General features: G+C 31.9%; 1 protein-coding gene across 1 annotated transcript; it reads left to right on the top strand.

Annotated features, from left to right (window-relative positions):
• Window positions 1-17,664, top strand: LOC144849031 (DNA polymerase zeta catalytic subunit-like). The gene is made up of 34 exons (XM_078705985.1): window positions 1-171; window positions 985-1,180; window positions 1,310-1,384; window positions 1,603-1,684; window positions 1,908-1,989; window positions 2,132-2,231; window positions 2,634-2,725; window positions 2,925-3,029; window positions 3,329-3,413; window positions 3,699-3,835; window positions 4,126-4,224; window positions 4,479-4,683; window positions 4,879-5,009; window positions 5,246-8,853; window positions 8,908-9,737; window positions 9,963-10,656; window positions 10,872-11,000; window positions 11,311-11,618; window positions 11,710-11,825; window positions 11,921-12,036; window positions 12,147-12,265; window positions 12,357-12,498; window positions 12,719-12,801; window positions 12,932-13,093; window positions 13,323-13,466; window positions 13,581-13,650; window positions 13,814-13,921; window positions 14,095-14,204; window positions 14,396-14,510; window positions 14,649-14,786; window positions 15,135-15,325; window positions 15,415-15,709; window positions 15,910-16,071; window positions 16,286-17,664. Exons 1-34 carry the CDS (start codon window positions 21-23, stop codon window positions 16,454-16,456), a joined length of 9,351 nt encoding a protein of 3,116 aa, XP_078562111.1. The 5' UTR covers window positions 1-20; the 3' UTR covers window positions 16,457-17,664.
• Window positions 17,665-17,730: the final 66 nt, after the last annotated feature.

Below are 17,730 nucleotides of genomic sequence, written 5' to 3'. Positions count from 1 at the left end.
CTAAAAGGTTTATATAGAAAATGGAAGACAAAATGCTGTCAGTTCGTATTGTAACAGCTGATACATATATGGCTGAGCCTATTGCAGACTTGGACATTACGTACTCTGACTTTAGAGGCTGTGACGTAAAGCGTGTTCCTGTTGTAAGGGTGTTTGGTGCTACCCCTGCTGGTAAGTTATAATAAAAAATACTAAGACTTTCCATTCATTCCATTTACATTGATGTACCTCACATTTTTGAATAAATTTTAAAATAAATTATCCTCTGCAGTATGTAATGTAATACGGTTACTACCTGTACTCAGGACAGCATTTCTGAAACTGCTAAATACATTTTTATGTAAATTATTATTATACATTATTCATAATACACCCATATTGCAGTGACGATTATTATTAATATCAAGTTATTAATTATTGATGAAAATTCATTAAATGTTGATAAATATAGATTGGAAAATGGACAGAAATAGAAACTGAATGATAAACCAAATGCTTTTTAAATACAGAATGATTAATGCATGAAGAGCTATATATAGTTAGTAAAGTGCAAATTGAGATAAAATAACATTATTCAGTTGAGTTCCTACTGTATAATCTCAACAAATACCTCATCTATTGTTATACTTTTGGAAGACAAGACTAATGTGTTTAAAGGTCTCACAAATTGGTCTGTAATACATCTTTCTGAACTAAACATGAATCATTGCATAAATTAATTCTTGATTTACATACAATTTACAGAAATAGGATCTGTTCTCTTTCTGAACTTCATCTATTTTTTCATGATTTACAGTTTAAAAATAAAATGAAAACTTTTATTTTATGAGATCTTCATTAATTTTCAATAAAAAATAATAAATAAATAAAACAATAATTACTTCACTATAGGTCTCCTGCAAACAGATTCAAAGTTGGAACCTTTTTCTTTGTGTACAGAAGAGAAAAAATGTACATTTTCTGATTCCATGTTTTTCTCAACAGGCCAAAAGACATGTTTGCATATCCATGGATTGCTGCCGTACATCTATGTGCCTTATGATGGTCCAAGACCAGTAGAGGATGACCAATACCTTTTACAGTTTGCAATCAGTATTGATAAAGCTTTACAAGTTGCAATGAATCAATCTGTCAAGAATCAAACACTGCATGTTTTCAAGATTTCACTTGTTTCTGGAATGTAAGTATTTTCTTATGTATCCTATATTCTGAAAGAAATCGTCTTGTTGGCACCATATCAATAACATAAGCTAGGAAACACTTGTTTTAAGAACTAATGGCCTGTTATCAATTTTTAAATTCTTTTTAGCCCATTTTATGGATACTATGAAGAAGAAAAATTATTTATGAAGATATATTTTTGCAATCCATTGATGGTAAAAAAGTATGTTTCATTCTTACATTTTTAATTGTTTTAGTAACGATTTTATATTTATAAATAATGAATTGAAATCTATTTATGTTGTAAAATAAAAAGATGTCTGTCTCTCTAGAGCAGCTACAGTATAATATATTGTAGACATAAATACAGTAGAATTAGTAGTAGTGTTTGAATAGTATGTTATTGTTGACTATGCACATTTATCTTTATTTCTGCATCAGAGCTGTTGACTTGCTCCACGGCGGCGCCATTATGAACAAGGTTCATCAACCGCATGAAGCTCATATTCCATTTCTCCTTCAGGTGATGATTCCCTTTTTTTCTTTATTTATTTTTATTTTATTTAGCTATAAAAACTTACAAGTAGCCGTATGGCTAAAAACATTGTACAGTATTTACAAAAGTACTGTACAATTTAAATAACAATAAAAAATGCAATAAAAACAAATGTTCTTGTTTGTTTATTTCATTTTCATTATCAACATAACCAATACCGGATATTAATCCCAGCCAATTTTAATTACAGTTTTTTATTGACTACAACCTATCTGGTATGGACATGGTTAACATAAGCGCATTAAAGTTTAGAGTTCCCAATGATACTGAGGGTAAGTCTTATTTATTTCGTTGCAAATTTCCTTACTGGTTTTCATATATTCCATTTCAACAATAGGTTCATATACATTACACTAATATTAGAAGAGCTTATTTTTTGACTTTAAGTTACAAGTTCAACTATTCATATTATAGACAATCCATCAAATTATCTGTTGAGCAAACAAGATGTCTCAAGTAACAGTTGCTATGGCGACCTGTCTACAACGTATTATGATTTGAATAGAATACCAAGGTGATGTATAATTAGTTTCAAACTGAATGGTTGTCAATTTATAATGTTTAAATGTTTGTATGGCAAAGAAAGAATTAATAAAGTAATGATTGTATGTATACTTACAGTGAAGAGAGTAACTGCAATAATTAGACTCAGATAACAAAATGCCTTCTTATATTGAATAGCAATTTACTGCCGTAACCATAAAAGGTGACCTGACCTCAACTACAATTATAAACATTCATTATATGTATACTGTTTATTAATTAATTTTCTGTATAATTAAACAAATAACATAAACCTTACCTGAACCAGAAATATGAATAATTATACTCTTCTTTAGGACGATTTCAGGAAGTTCCCTGCCTTATTTCTACATTTAAAAAATTGATAAAAACATTGTATAATGTATTATTGTAGAAATGCGATATTGGATACAGCTAAACAGAGTACCTGTGAATTAGAAGTAGACTGTGTTGCTGTTGATATTTTGAACAGATTGCAGATACAAAGTAAGGCACTAAAGTTTATTTCAAGGCTAAGTAAGCCAAATTTGAAATGAAAATGATTTGACCAACCTCACATTAATTTAGGGATTTTTTAAATATTTCTATTTTACTTTACTAAATAATACTATACTATATGTGTGAATAATTGGACAGTACGAGTATTTACAGAAAGAAGAACAATTTAGTTTGTGTTATTTTTCAGAAAATGTTGGTAGAAACCCAGGTTTATTGGCAATTTGGGAAGATGAGAAAAAACGAAGAGAAGAGTTAAATCAAGTCTCACAGTTGTTACCTCCTTCTTCTCCAGGTATGAAAAATGTTAGGAAATTATTGAACATATCAAGTACAATTACCGTAATGACTCTTTGTATAAGCCAAACTACTCTTCTACTTAAAGCTGATTTCCGCTAGGCGAATGTGTTCGCGCAAATTGAAAGCGTCTGCTTATACGCATGCGTATTCATGTTTCTATCTTCCGAATCCCTCTCTAATTTACTATGCTAGCTTTATACCAAATACTTTATATTTTATAAATGTGTATAATAGTTTATTGAATTCATTTAAAATTCCCCTTTGTAATGCAGGATTACTTTCATTTTGTTGCAGAACGTGGTTTTATTCCGCCTACATCAAGTGAGAAACAGCAGCTTGCAAGACTTGATGAAATTATTCAACAGCAACATGCTCTACTGTGAGTTTTCATTCCAATTTTCGAAAATTCTTAACAAATAATTATAAATCTTCAAAGGATTTCATTTAGTTTCTAATAAGCTAAATTAAATTGAATCAAAAAAAAAATGTTATCATTCACAAATACATTTCAGTTAAATGTAGTTTTAGAAGTTTCTTTTTATTGTCTCTAATGTTAATAATAATATTTTTATTATTAAGTGCAAAGTAATTCTTCAGGAATATTTATTTAGTTTTTTTAGTCTATCATTTTGTTGATCTAGTGTTGTAGATTCTTCATCAATAGTGATTATAGCATAATTGTCAATTATATTATATGTAAATTACCTTATAGTCAACATGAAGATAGTGATTCATCTCAAGATACTGTACAACTTCTTAGCCAATCAGAAAAAAGCTTCTTAAATTCTAGCCAATCACAAGGTAAGAGTTCAAGTACAAAATATATGAAACTGTTTGGACTCTATGGAACCAACATTATTTAAGTTTTAATTGTTTTTCGTTTATTTATAAAATACATTTTTTTAAATAAATTAATTTTGATTATTACCCTAACGATTACACATAATTGCCACCATGTAATAATTTTTTTCTTTTTATTGTCTTAAGTACATGCTTCTACTTACCAGGTTTACTAGAATGATAAGCAAGTAACGTCTTTATGATCTAAGAATTTAATTTTCACGTTTTGCTTCTTTTTTTTTCAACTTTAGACACTCTAAACAGACAAGAAGTGAAACCTTGCATAGATGAAGAAGCTGTGTTATCAGTCGTTGAAGCAAGTCAAAGCTTTAGTATGTCTCAACACATAGGTATACCATTTTCAACATTTTGAATTGAATTGTCACTTAAAATTAGAACTCCTATTAAGAGGATAATTTTGGCCTCCAATAAAGTGCTCCTAAATATGTATTGCTTTTGATTCGTAAAAATGTCCCCTTAATGGGGGTGTCTCACAGGAGGGGCTCTACTGCATTGCTGCATGTTAAAAGTCATTAAACCAGCTTATTAAAAACCCATTTCAATTTGTTGTTTTGTATTATGAGTCAAATGTGTTTCTGTGAAGGTTCAACGCAAGATAAACACTTGGTAGCATTATTAGCAGACTTAGCAACTGAAACATCATTAGAAGAAGGTAGTATGTTATCAGGATTGAGTTCAATTGAAATAAAAGAAGAGGAAGGTCAAGACAAACTTGATGTAGAAGAAGAGGAAGAGGAAATAATGATGACTCAAGCATGGGATGACGATGTTGTAGCCATGGCAACACAGTGAGTTGGCAAAAATCTATTTTAATTGTTAATCACTGTTAACTATTTAAAATTACTTTATTTAATTTAAGTAATCAAATTATAACGTTTTGTTAATTTTGCATACACATTTATTTTATTTTTTTTCTTAAAATAAATGTTTATTTATAGTATAAGTCCAGTTCAGATGATGATATAACTTTTGATATTTTACAGGCATAGTATTAAGCTCTGTTCAGATGACAATGATATCCACTTGTCATGGTTTGATGACACATTAGAGGAAACAGATGATAAAATTGTAGACAAGCTACCTCAAGTAGACGGGGGATCAGATGAAAAAGAAGGTACAAATAAGAGGTTATAAATGTGTTTTAAGAAATGGTGAAATATTATAATATTGTGAATACCTTTTAAGTACTAAAACTGAAAATCTATGAACACTTACTTACTGTATTACTTACTTAATATTTATTCTTAGTTGCTATCTATCTTGGTCATTCTATAATCTAACTGAATTATTTACATTTTCACCATTCGTCCAATCATTACTCTCATTTTATCAATTACTTTTGTATTGTAGAGGATACTGTGTCTACTCAGTACATTCCGAAAACTAAGACCTTAGGTGTCCGCTGGCGTAATTTACCTCTACAATTTGACAACCAAATGAAGGTTACCAAACTAAATACGCAGATATGCAAAGTTGAACTGGATAAAAACAATTTCCAACAAAATAAAGATATAAAGGAGGATAGAAAATACACAGAGAATGGAAATGATGAATTGAAAGTCAATAAAGGAGAGGAAATTACAGCTGAAATTAACAGTTTAGATCGACTTATAACCACTGACACAAAGCACAGTGAGGAGATTGTAGAACCAGAAATATTACCAACTGATGTCAGTACTGCAGTGTTAGATGTTTCTGATCCAACAAGACAACTAAAAGATTCTGGTTATTTAGAAGATTCTGAAGACGTTAAAGAATCGTCTTGTGAAGAGAAAACTTCTTTACAAATACCAAATATCCAAGCCTATGCAGACGCAAATTCTACACAAAAGCAACCCGATGTAAAGAATTCTGAATTTGTTAAAAATGTAATAAGCAGTCTACCAAATGTTCCAGATGTATCTCCTAACAACAAAGAAGAATTTAAAGTGCCTGAAAATAAACCAAGTAATGAAAAATTAACGACAATCAACACTCTGAGAAAACCAGCTATGAACAACTGTTCTAGAGAAGTCTCTTTGGAAGACAAAGGTTTAATACAAGATAAGCAAAGTATGACAACAAATCCCATGGAAAAAGATCCAGTAAAGAAGAATCAGAAATGTTTAAATGGTGATGTTCTGGCATGTAACAATGATTACCTTAATGAAAATATTAAATCTGATCTCAAAAAAACTTCTGAACTCAACGTTAGTGATGACGATTTTAAAGAAGGAAGGTTTTTTCCTAACAAGAAAAGAAGGAAATCTAATCCAGTTACCAAAAAGACAAATAGAAGGATCAATAGAAAGAGTCGTACAAATCCATGTAAAAATGTGTTAATGGAATCATTGATGAAAGATTGCTTGAGTGAAAAATATCAGAATGATGATATTTATGATGATTTTGAACTGAAAGAAAAGAAGAAACCAAAGGCCTTAATGAGTTCATCGTTTGGTGGAAACCCATTTGTAGGATGTCGAACACTCAGAGTAGTTGTCCATAAAGTTAGTGCAGAGAAACAGACTGTATTACTCACAAAAAAGTTTTTAAGTGATATTGAGAGACAACTTACGAAGATAAAGAAAATTGATTTGAGAAGAAGCATAGAGAAAGAAAACAAAAGGAAAATAGTAAATTCCCCACCCAAAGTTCACAATCTTGTACAATCTCCAAAGAGACGACTTGCTTGTAAGAAAATTCCAAAGAAAAAAGAAAGACCAGCACTTTTATTTCTTGATAAAATTTATCCTGCCAGAAAAGTTAAAAACGGCACTAGAAATGACTCAATGTCTGAACCAAGACATGGTCAATATGATTTAAGAAAAGACGTCAGAAACGTTCAACAGAATCATCTTGGGGTTTTTAAGCAAGTATCACATGAAACAGATATGAACATTACAGAACAACGTAGTCCAATCGTTCCTAGAGTAGGCATCAAGTTTTTGAAACAAGATGGACATTTGATAGTTCAGGATATTAACTCCCCCTCTAGACATTATGATTTAACGAAAGACAAATTTAAAAGACAAAAACCATCAAAGTTATCGAGAAAGTTTTTCGATAATAAAACCCAGGTACAAAAACTACCAGAACAGATGTTCGATACTACCAATACAGACTGTGACTCATTGTATCAAGATGTTCTTCTGTCTTTTGCATACATGTCTCCAATTTGTCCTCCGGAAGTCTCCAGTCCACCAAGATGCTGGTCACCAACGTCCAACATTGATATCAAAGATGCCAGTGTAGTTAAGACAACAACAATGACTTCAAGCAAACAAAGAAATGTAGGAAATATAAGGAATTTAGGAAATGTGAAAAAGATAAAGCCATCAAACATCATAACACAAACTAATTGTGACAATGTACTCATGAGTAAAAACTATAAAACTAATCAGGGTTCTAGAAATGTTAATTTAACAGAAAGAGAAGAATTTGATGAAGTTATGCATGTTGACAAATCACCAGTTAAGGAAAATGTAGTCTGCTCAGTTGATTCAGAAAAGAAGAACAGAGAATCTAAGGAAGAAAAGACACAGAAAGTTAGAAGGAATAAGCGAAAAAGAACATCAGATGGTGCTTCCCAAAAATCAGAAAGAAAGCGTAGAAATACACAACATTTACACAAAGAATGTAATCCAGTTAATTCAGAGGAAACCTTATGCAAAAGCAAAAACATTGACACAATTTCATTAAATAATTCATCCGGAATTTCAAAACTGCCGCTTTCCAAAAACATCTTATGTAGTAGTAGTGACAATGAAGATAAGGTTAATGCATCTGAGTCAGCCTCTTTTCTAGATTTATTTAGAAAGGCCATCGAAGACCAGAATAATGATCCTGATGATTCACTATTAGAAGTTGTATCACAAGAAAGTGCTTCTGTTGATTCTACTGGCCCGAAAATATATGGTGCAGCAATTGGATTACCAGACAATGTTGATAGTCACAAAATTCAAGAAGATGCAACTATTAACTCTCCTATACCAAATACATCAGTCAGTGCCTTAAACAAAATTGAGACAGGCATTAATGCAGACTTTGAAAAGACATCAGATAGTGCCTTAAAGAATATTCCAGAAACTGTTGATGCTGTTTCACCACTATCTTCTAATGCTGAAATGAAAGAACATCAAGAAGATTGTCTACAGACAGATGCCTTGATTTCTAACTCTGTGTTGCCGAACAGTCCAGAAGCAATTGTGACAGCTTCAGAAATGGTCATACAGAAAACCTCAAATGATTCTAAGAAAATGAGTGAAACTACTATGCTGAAAGAATCATTAAATACAGTTGAAGTTGAAGCAAAATCTGGTGAACCTAAATGTGCAATTACTAAAGATGTTGATAATAAAACTGAAAGTTCATCTTTCAAGCTTCTGAATTCAGATATGGTAGAAAAACCAGATATATCAATCGATGATATAACTCCAGAACAATGTAACAACAGCTTTACCTCAGATTATACTGCACTATCTCAAGAGACTGGAAATAATCAAGAAAGTTCTCAAAACTTTTCCGATTCCTTGTACTCCACAGGTAGCGAGAGTAATGTTGAAACATCTTTCAATCTTCTGGATTCCCAGGGCTTTTTAGTTGAAGGTGAACCTACTTACAAAGTAATCTGTTCAACAGCTTCACAAGTTATTTCCTCACAAGAATCAAATGGTTTTAGTTTGAACAACTCTTCAAGTGATTCTATTTTTATTGATAGTCAGGATGTTTTTAACAAGAATGAAATGGAAGTGGCATCTGAAAATATCATACAGAATCATGGAACAAGAACTGAAACGTCAGCGGTACAAGACATAAAATCATTATCTGAGACCTCAAACCATGATAGTCAAATTAGTCATGAACTAAGCATAGAAGTACCGGTGACTAATTTGGTTGAACAAAATCAAAGCCTTGAGGAAATCGAGTTTATCAATCACAAAGAAGAAATAGAAGTAAATAACATTGGGGCAGAAGTAGAAGTAAATAACATTGGGGCAGAAGTAGAAGTAAATAACATTGGGGCAGAAATAGAAATATTGGATCAACAAAGCTCAGAAGAAAAAATAGGTAATACTGAGCAAAATGACAACTTGATAGATGGATTAGAAGTTAAAGTTGGTAATGAGAGTAATTTCAAACTTGAACCAACCATATCAAAACTAACTGATTTAGGCCAGCAGCATTCCATTATTACTGAACTCCAAAAGTATTATAGTGAAGATGAAACTTCTCCTTCGTTGATACAAGGTGAGAACAACCTATGCTCTCCCAGTGTTACTGAATTGTTTCATGGAGAAGAAATAAAATCAAACCAAAGTTCTCCAATTCCTATTATGTCTGTTCCTGATACACCAGAACCACCCAAGCAATCAGTTGAGGTTGTAGAATCAAAACAACAATCTGTAAAACATCCATCCGAACAAGAGGATAGCATTTTAATAAAAACAAAAAAAAGAAAACGAACATTAGAGGAATCATTGGAAGATGATTCTGTGATGTCTGTTATGTGTTCTCAAAATATATCCTGTTCAAAAACTGAAAGTACTGAAATTAATTGTAAAACATCTGAAAGTTGTAAAACATCTGAAAGAAAAGAATATCAGAGCAATAAAGAACCTATAAAGGAGGATAAACAACAGGAATTTCATAAAAAATCAAAGACTAAAACATCGGATGAAGGCCATAAAGATGACGATACCCCATCAACAAATGGTTTACCTGTAGGAGTGAAAGTGTGGATGCCACAGCAGTTTCCTCCTTCTAAAACAGAAGTAACTGAGTCACTTTCTAAGTTTGGGCTTAAGGAGTTTCGTCATCAAGAAGCCTTCTGCCAAAGTCCAGCTGACTTACCAGATAAATCAAGGTAAGACTATTTCATAACAGAATCAAATCTGTTTTCTTTCGGTAATCAACCATCACATCATAACATAATCATATCTGTTTTCTTTCAGTAATCAACCATCGCATCATAACAGAATAAAATCTGTTTTCTCTCAGTAATCAACCATCAGATCATAACAGAATTAAAATGTTTTATTTCAATAATCAACCATTACGTCAATACAGAATCAAATCTGTTTTATTTCAGTAATCAACCATCTCATCATAACAGAATCAAATCTGTTATCCCATCCGAGTTCCCAAAATGCAGAAGTGTTTTATCAGAGAATGGCATTCAACATTGGAGAAAATGCTTAGTTAATTCATTTACAGAAGTACATTCCACAAGCCAAGATTTCAATAATAGCTTCCAGCTAATTAATGAAATTGAGACCAGACCAGAATTGAGAGCACTTACTTTGGGTAATAAAACTACGGTAATTACTCCATGCAAGTTGCCTCCATCACGATCAGGAGTTACAAAATGGATGGAAGGGAAAGAACTGTACAAACACAAAAAAAGAATAAAAGTTGAGAGAAGTGGAAACATTTGTGAACAAGACAAAAATAAATTAGAACATGAAAAGATGAGAAAGAAAAGTAATGAAAAGGTTAAATCATTTCCCTCTCAGCTGTACAATACTCCAGTATCTGACAAACCAATGACCAAATTACCATTATTTAAAAACCAGCCATGTCACAGTACCCCTCTTAGAAAAGCTAGTACATCATTTACAGCAGGAACTCCAGCTATCTCGCAAAGAGACACAAGTATTCCACACACAAGTACTAGTACACCGATGCACATTACCCAGTGTACACCTATCTTGAATGTGAAAGAACCTTTGAGGTGGACAGACAATGAAAAACAAGAAGATCCAAAATTGAATATGCAAAACTTGGTAAGTATTGACCTAAAGCCCTTAATGGATACGATGATGTCATATCACAACCATATTTAGGCATATCACAACCGTATTTGCGTACAAACATCATACAAGTACAAAAAAACATTAAATTCACTGATGGGCATATAAGGAATATGTTGATTGGGAATCAATACTGCATCCCTGGGAATCAAGTAATAATATGTAGTGTTCTCTTTTTTCATTATTAGGAAACCTTTGCTACTCCGGTTGCCAGAACAGTATCAGATCTGTCTGAAATTGATGGACCAACGCCGAGAAATGCATTTGGGTTTAAAGTGAGCCAGCACAATTTGAAAGATGCCAAAGCAGTTCATGAAGTATGTATAATGGTCATATAGAGTAGAGTATGATAACATAAAACAAAACTATGAAAAAATTGAGGCAAGCCATCAAGATTCAACACTTTTCTTCGAGTTTGTTTTATGTTATCAAACTTATTATTGGACCCTCTTATTTTTGTGGTATAAATGTCTGAAATAAAACAATGAACGAACAGGAAAATGAAAACAACCAATACATAGTATAACACTCATGCCAAATAAGGAGAGGGATTGAGTCATGATTCAATTTTTCAATCTTTATTGAATCATTATCAGGAATTAACAATATTGTTGTTATTATCTGCAGGTACAGCACATCACAGTAATGAGTCTAGAAGTTCACTGTAGAACCCGTCTCAACTATCGACCTGATCCTGAAGCTGATGCAGTCTTTGCAATATTTTATTGCATTCAATCAGATACATTGCATGACAATTTAGGAAACACTACAGGGGTTATAACACTTGACCCAGGTTTATTGAATGATGGGAATGAAGTAGATATAGGTCGTGAGAAGAGGCCATTTCTTGCTAGAACTGGTATTACACAGCTTGAGGAGATAGTTGTGAAATCAGAACAAGCAATATTTGAAGAACTTGTTAAAATTGTTAAGAGGTAATAAAAGTAGATTACATGAAGACAATAACAAAGTTTATCAACTTTATTTAATGAACATTTTTGTATAAATATTTAATAATTATTTCAGATTTGATCCAGATATTTTTGTTGGCTATGAGATACAAATGTTGTCATGGGGATATATCCTTCAAAGAGCCGAGTTCATTTCAATTGACCTTTGCTCTCAGTTGTCAAGGATACCAGGTATGTTTTTTTTTCATTTTGTTAATGAAAATAATGATATGGGAATTAAGTAACTCCATGCTGTGTCAACATATTAATGTTCTATTTCTTGTTAGGTGCAAAGAAAAGCAAATTCTCGGCTCAAAAAGATGAATGGGGTGCTGATCACATGTCGGAGATAAGCATTGTGGGAAGGATTGTTCTTAACCTTTGGAGACTTTTGCGACATGAGGTTTGACCAAAATCATTGTTAATTTTAGATTAGTAAATGAACTATATACTTTGTGTTCAAAATAACTTGTAGAATAGGTTAAATATATTCATCAAATATTTTCATTGCAGGTTGCACTGACTAATTACCGATTTGAGAATGTTGCATTTCATGTGCTTCATCAACGGATCCCAGAATATTCTTTCCGATCTCTTTCTGATTGGTTCGACCACAAGACAGATCTTTACAGGTAAATTTAATTTCATCCTTAATAAAGATTTTACTGGGATTATAAGATTAGTTGAGTTGTTATGAAATTAATTCTAAATTCTACCACACAGATGGAGAACAATTGAACATTACATGGTCAGAGTAGTGGGAATTATGAAGCTATTGAACCAACTAGATTTGATTGGTCGAACCAGTGAATTAGCAAGAGTTTTTGGAATTCAATTTTACTCGGTTTTATCAAGAGGCTCGCAGGTATGTCTTTACATTTTGCATTTTTATGCTCTGTTTGATTTGTATGGCATTTGATGAAATAAATGTACTTGTTGAATTTGAACATACATTTTATAATCATCTTGTTTGTCCATATAACAAGCTTTGACATATTTTAAATCTTGTTGTTTTGTGGATGGATGCAAGTTTCTTTTTACCACATTTAAAAAATAATTTTTCTTCTTTGTACTTTTATTTACAGTATCGGGTAGAATCAATGATGTTGCGACTGGCTAAGCCTATGAATTACATTGCTGTAACACCAAGTGTACAACAGAGAGCAAGGTGAAATAAGTTGATTTAATTATAAATAAATTGCTCCATGTATTTACTTAAATGCTTTATTTGCCTGTCATCATAAAATAATAACATATATTGACTTCTTCTGTTTACTTGTTCTATCTTTATTTCTCAGAATGAATGCTCCTGTATGCATCCCATTAGTAATGGAACCAGAATCACGGTTTTATGAGGATCCTGTGATTGTACTTGATTTCCAGTCTCTCTACCCATCCATGATGATGGCTTACAACTACTGCTATTCAACTTGTTTAGGCAAAATTGAAGGAATTGCAGAGTAAGAATTATTTATATCTTACCAATGTATTACCTGAGTGAGGATCTTCAAATGTTTCATATTTCATTTCAATTAAATCAATATAACATTATTTTACTGTACTTCTATACTAAAATCCAAGATTTGTCATAAAACAAAAATTGGAAATTAGTCCAGGATCACACTTTTTTGTTCATTTTGAGGATAATTTATGCAGATAACAATTTTTTTTTTTTTTTTTTCTTTTCAGAAATGGTGAATTTAAGTTTGGTTGTACAAGCTATAGCATACCACACAGGAAGTTAAGAAAACTGTTTAACAAGAATGATATTCATGTTTCACCCAATGGCGTTGCTTTCGTCAAGTCACATGTCAGGAGAGGTGTATTGCCAAAGTAAAGTATTCTACTATTACTTAAGTACATTCTTAATCTGTAGACTCTCATTTAGATAACAATAAATTTGACTTGTTATTTTTGTATATTAAGATTGAATATATTACTTTACAGAATGGTTGAAGAAATACTAGGGGCGAGAGTGATGGTGAAAAAAGCCATGAAAGATCACAAACAAAATAAGGTATATTTTTGTTTGTATTTGTGAATTCCATATTGAATAAAATAAAGTCATATATATATATATTGTGTATTGGCATAATATACAATATGTTACAATAACAAAAATTAAACTCTTCATTACTAGAAACCATTAGTTTTCTTAGTATCATACACGTTTTTTGTAGGTGCTTCTTCGTATGTTGGATAGTCGTCAACTTGGTTTAAAACTCATTGCTAACGTCACCTATGGTTACACGTCAGCTAGTTTCTCTGGAAGAATGCCATGTGTAGAAGTGAGTAATTACTTTAAAAATAAAAGGAAAAAATAGGATCCAAATTTATTTATAAATTATTGCAGTTTCCTCGTTTGTAAAGGCAAAACTAAATGTATTACAGTATTTGATTTTTCATGAAAATAACTTTTATTTCGCGTAAATTGTAAATTAAAAATGTTTTTTGTTTTCAGATTGGAGATAGTATTGTGCGTAAAGCAAGGGAGACATTGGAAAGGGCTATTTACTTGGTAGAGAACTCTGATAAATGGGATGCACAAGTAGTGTATGGAGATACAGATAGGTGTGTACACAATATATATGAATAGCATTGGGAATTGTGTACAATAACATAACTATAATAATTACCATCTTACTGAAGTAAGGTAGTACAGTACTTTACAATATGGTGTGTTTTTGCAGTCTATCGATCACGTTATTAAATTATAACACATATACAGTAGTCTTCATTATTACATTTTCTTTATTTTACAGTTTGTTTATCGTGGTGAAGGGTGCAAGCAAAGAACAAGCTTTTAAAATAGCAAAAGAGATGGTAGATGATGTGACCGCTGACAACCCCAAACCAGTTAAACTTAAATTTGAAAAGGTTTGTCATTTGTTTACAGTCTTCTTAATTCATAACATGCTTAATAATTAGTACATCAGTTGTATAGATGTTATCAATCAATATCTGTTTCACTGTGTCAGTATGTGTGATTATATAAAAATTGTGTTACTTTTGTAGGTATACCATCCATGTGTTTTGCAATCTAAGAAGCGGTATGTTGGCTATAGCTATGAAACATTAGACCAAAAGGAACCAATCTTTGATGCAAAAGGCATTGAGACAGTTAGAAGAGATAGTTGCCCTGCAGTTGGAAAGGTTAGTTATGTTCATACTTCTCAGTGATCATGTTAGAAGGTAAGCCCTACAGTACCGGACAGAATTTTGCAGAATTTTAACAAGTTTAAGTGTTGACAACGTCGTCCATTGGTATTGAAACTGTTTATTCAACCACACTATATTTTGCGTTGAAATAATAATCATTTATGTGACATGTTGATAATGACAATAACGCATTGAATGTCCTGTACTGTATAATACAGTTGCCTTGCTATGAACCTTTGTCTTAGGGGTTCAACTTGCCTATTTCCACTACAAAGTCTCACAATGGCTCTTTACACCACCACAATATCCAGATAATAAATACAGACCAAATCTCTTTTTCAGATCCTTGAGCGTTCAATAAAGGTTTTATTTAACACTCACAACATTTCTGAAGTTAAGAGTTATGTTAAGCGTCAGTGCAACAAAGTTCTTGAAGGACGTATCAGCATGCAGGATTTAATCTTTGCTAAGGAATACCGTGGAATGAACTCTTATAGACCAGGTGCTTGCGTGCCAGCCTTGGAACTAGCCAAGTAAGCATCTTTTATTGAACTGTATTTACTTACATGTACACTTCAAAAAATGTCATGGTTTACAATATTTTGGATTTTGTTTTGCCTAGGCGCATGTTGTCAAATGATCGTCGATCGGAACCAAGAACAGGAGAACGAGTACCTTATGTGATAGTCTATGGTAGTCCAGGCTTACCACTTATCCAACTTGTACGATCACCATTAGAAGTTGTTAAGAACACCAGCCAGCGGCTGAATTCAATCTACTATGTCACCAAACAAATTCTACCTCCATTGGACAGAATCATGTCCTTATTTGGTGTTGATGTGTACCAATGGTACAATGAATTACCTAAAGTTGTTAAGTTTGCTCCACCAACATCAAATGCCACAGAAAGTAAACAAGTAAGTAGTATAACCCAAATCACCTAAATTGTTTTCCATTGTATAGTTGAGTAAATAGCTGGATGCCCAGTAAATTGTTAACAACCACATACATATTATGACATTCACAGCTTCTAACATAGCACATTTTGATATCTAATACTTTTGATCTGTAAAAAAAGTAAAGTTTCTCAACGCAAAGATTATTTTAATATTTGTAGGGCACGATATCACAATATTTTAACACAATGAATTGTGAAATTTGTGACCAACTGACCAAGACTGGAATTTGTGCTGGTTGCCGAAAGAACACACAAAACGTTGCAACCACATTGTGTTACCGTATGCACGATATTGAGAGGAATTATTCAGTACTAAAAACTGTAAGTGTATTTATTTTCTGTTGTTGAAAATGTTAAGATAAGATATTATAAATCTTTATTGTCATGACCACAAAAAGACGGACATGTAATTTGTTTTCCTTGTAATGCACACACACAATACAGACAAATATAACACTTAACAGTAATAAATATCAATTAGATTTAGATTTGAAAATGCAGAACTTATAATATTTGTGTTTATATTTGTTTTCAGATATGCAATAGCTGTCAAGGATTTTCACATGAGAAACAAGTTTGTTTATCTCTTGATTGTCCAGTTATGTTTAAACTAAGCAAAGCAACTCTTGAGTTAAATAGACTGGAAGCCATGCAGAAGGTTCTTAGTACATCAACTGATGTACTAAGTCAACAAATACCAAAGTAAAGCAACACTTGAATTAAATAGACTGGAAGCATTGCAGAAGGTTCTAAGTACATCAACTGATGTGCCATATTGCAACAAATACCAAAGTAAAGCAACTCTTGAGTTAAATAGACTGGAAGCCACGCAGAAGGTTCTTAGTACATCAACTGATGTACTAAGTCAACAAATACCAAAGTAAAGCAACTCTTGGATTAAATAGACTGGAAGCAATGCAGAAGGTTCTAAGTACATCAACTGATGTACTAAGTCAACAAATACCAAAGTAAAGCAACACTTGGATTAAATAGACTGGAAGCAATGCAGAAGGTTCTAAGTACATCAACTGATGTACTAAGTCAACAAATACCAAAGTAAAGCAACACTTGGATTAAATAGACTGGAAGCAATGCAGAAGGTTCTAAGTACATCAACTGATGTACTAAGTCAACAAATACCAAAGTAAAGCAACACTTAGATTAAATAGACTGGAAGAAATGCAGAAGGTTCTTAGTACATCAACTGATGTACCATAAGTCAACAAATACCAAAGTAAAGGAACTGTAAAATGTAATTGCCAGACTTCACTCCCAAAGACGCTTTTTTTTTAAAGACATTTATTTGTTTGTCTTGTGAAAAGGATTGCCACCTTTAAAAGGATAGTGAATGAATTTATTTATTCTTGGCAATTTGCCAAAATATAAAGACTGCATTATAAAATAAATTGAATTTTTAACAATGTGCAATACAGTTTATTGGAAATATTAGAATTATGCAAATAGCCTGACAGTTGTTAATTATTTGGGATTAAATTTTCTTGTAAATATTGTAAGAAAAGCAAATAAGGATTAAATTTAGTTAAAATTTGTATCAGAGTATAAAACATTCCAATCAAATTTTTATCACATTATATAGATATTATAAGCAATTTTGTATACAAAGTATTTTTAAGATATAGGATTTAATACTCTATTTTGTGCAATTTAAGTGTTTTCTGCATGTTATGTGCAGTAGCTTAAATTCCTCTGGCAAGATGCACCATTACCTCTAGGTTAAAAAAACCATTTTAGTTATTTATATTTCAGGCTTAGTATTTACAAGGTATAATTTATTGATAAATATCGCGGCACTTCAATATTTAGTTAACTCATTTAGTCTTTCCTTATCTTGTATATTCTGTTATATTTGTCTTTTTTTTTCAAATAAATCTGGTTTATGGGTCAAACAAATAATCGTCTCAATTGTATTAGTGTCGGTGAAATAGCCTGTGAAGGTTCTAGTTGTCAATGAATGTTGGT

The sequence above is a fragment of the Antedon bifida genome, chromosome 7 (genome assembly GCF_963402885.1).
Source record: "Antedon bifida chromosome 7, ecAntBifi1.1, whole genome shotgun sequence".
NCBI lineage: Eukaryota > Metazoa > Echinodermata > Crinoidea > Comatulida > Antedonidae > Antedon > Antedon bifida.
Note: the sequence above shows the minus strand (reverse complement) of the source record. Positions and strands in the feature narration are given on the sequence as shown.

Coding starts and splice junctions, on each gene's coding strand:
- LOC144849031 (XM_078705985.1), top strand. CDS start 21: ATGGAAGACAAAATGCTGTCAGTTCGTATTGTAACAGCTGATACATAT. Junction 10,657..10,871: donor AATTGAATATGCAAAACTTG/GTAAGTATTGAC, acceptor TTTCATTATTAG/GAAACCTTTGCTACTCCGGT. Junction 13,922..14,094: donor GAAGAATGCCATGTGTAGAA/GTGAGTAATTAC, acceptor TTTTGTTTTCAG/ATTGGAGATAGTATTGTGCG.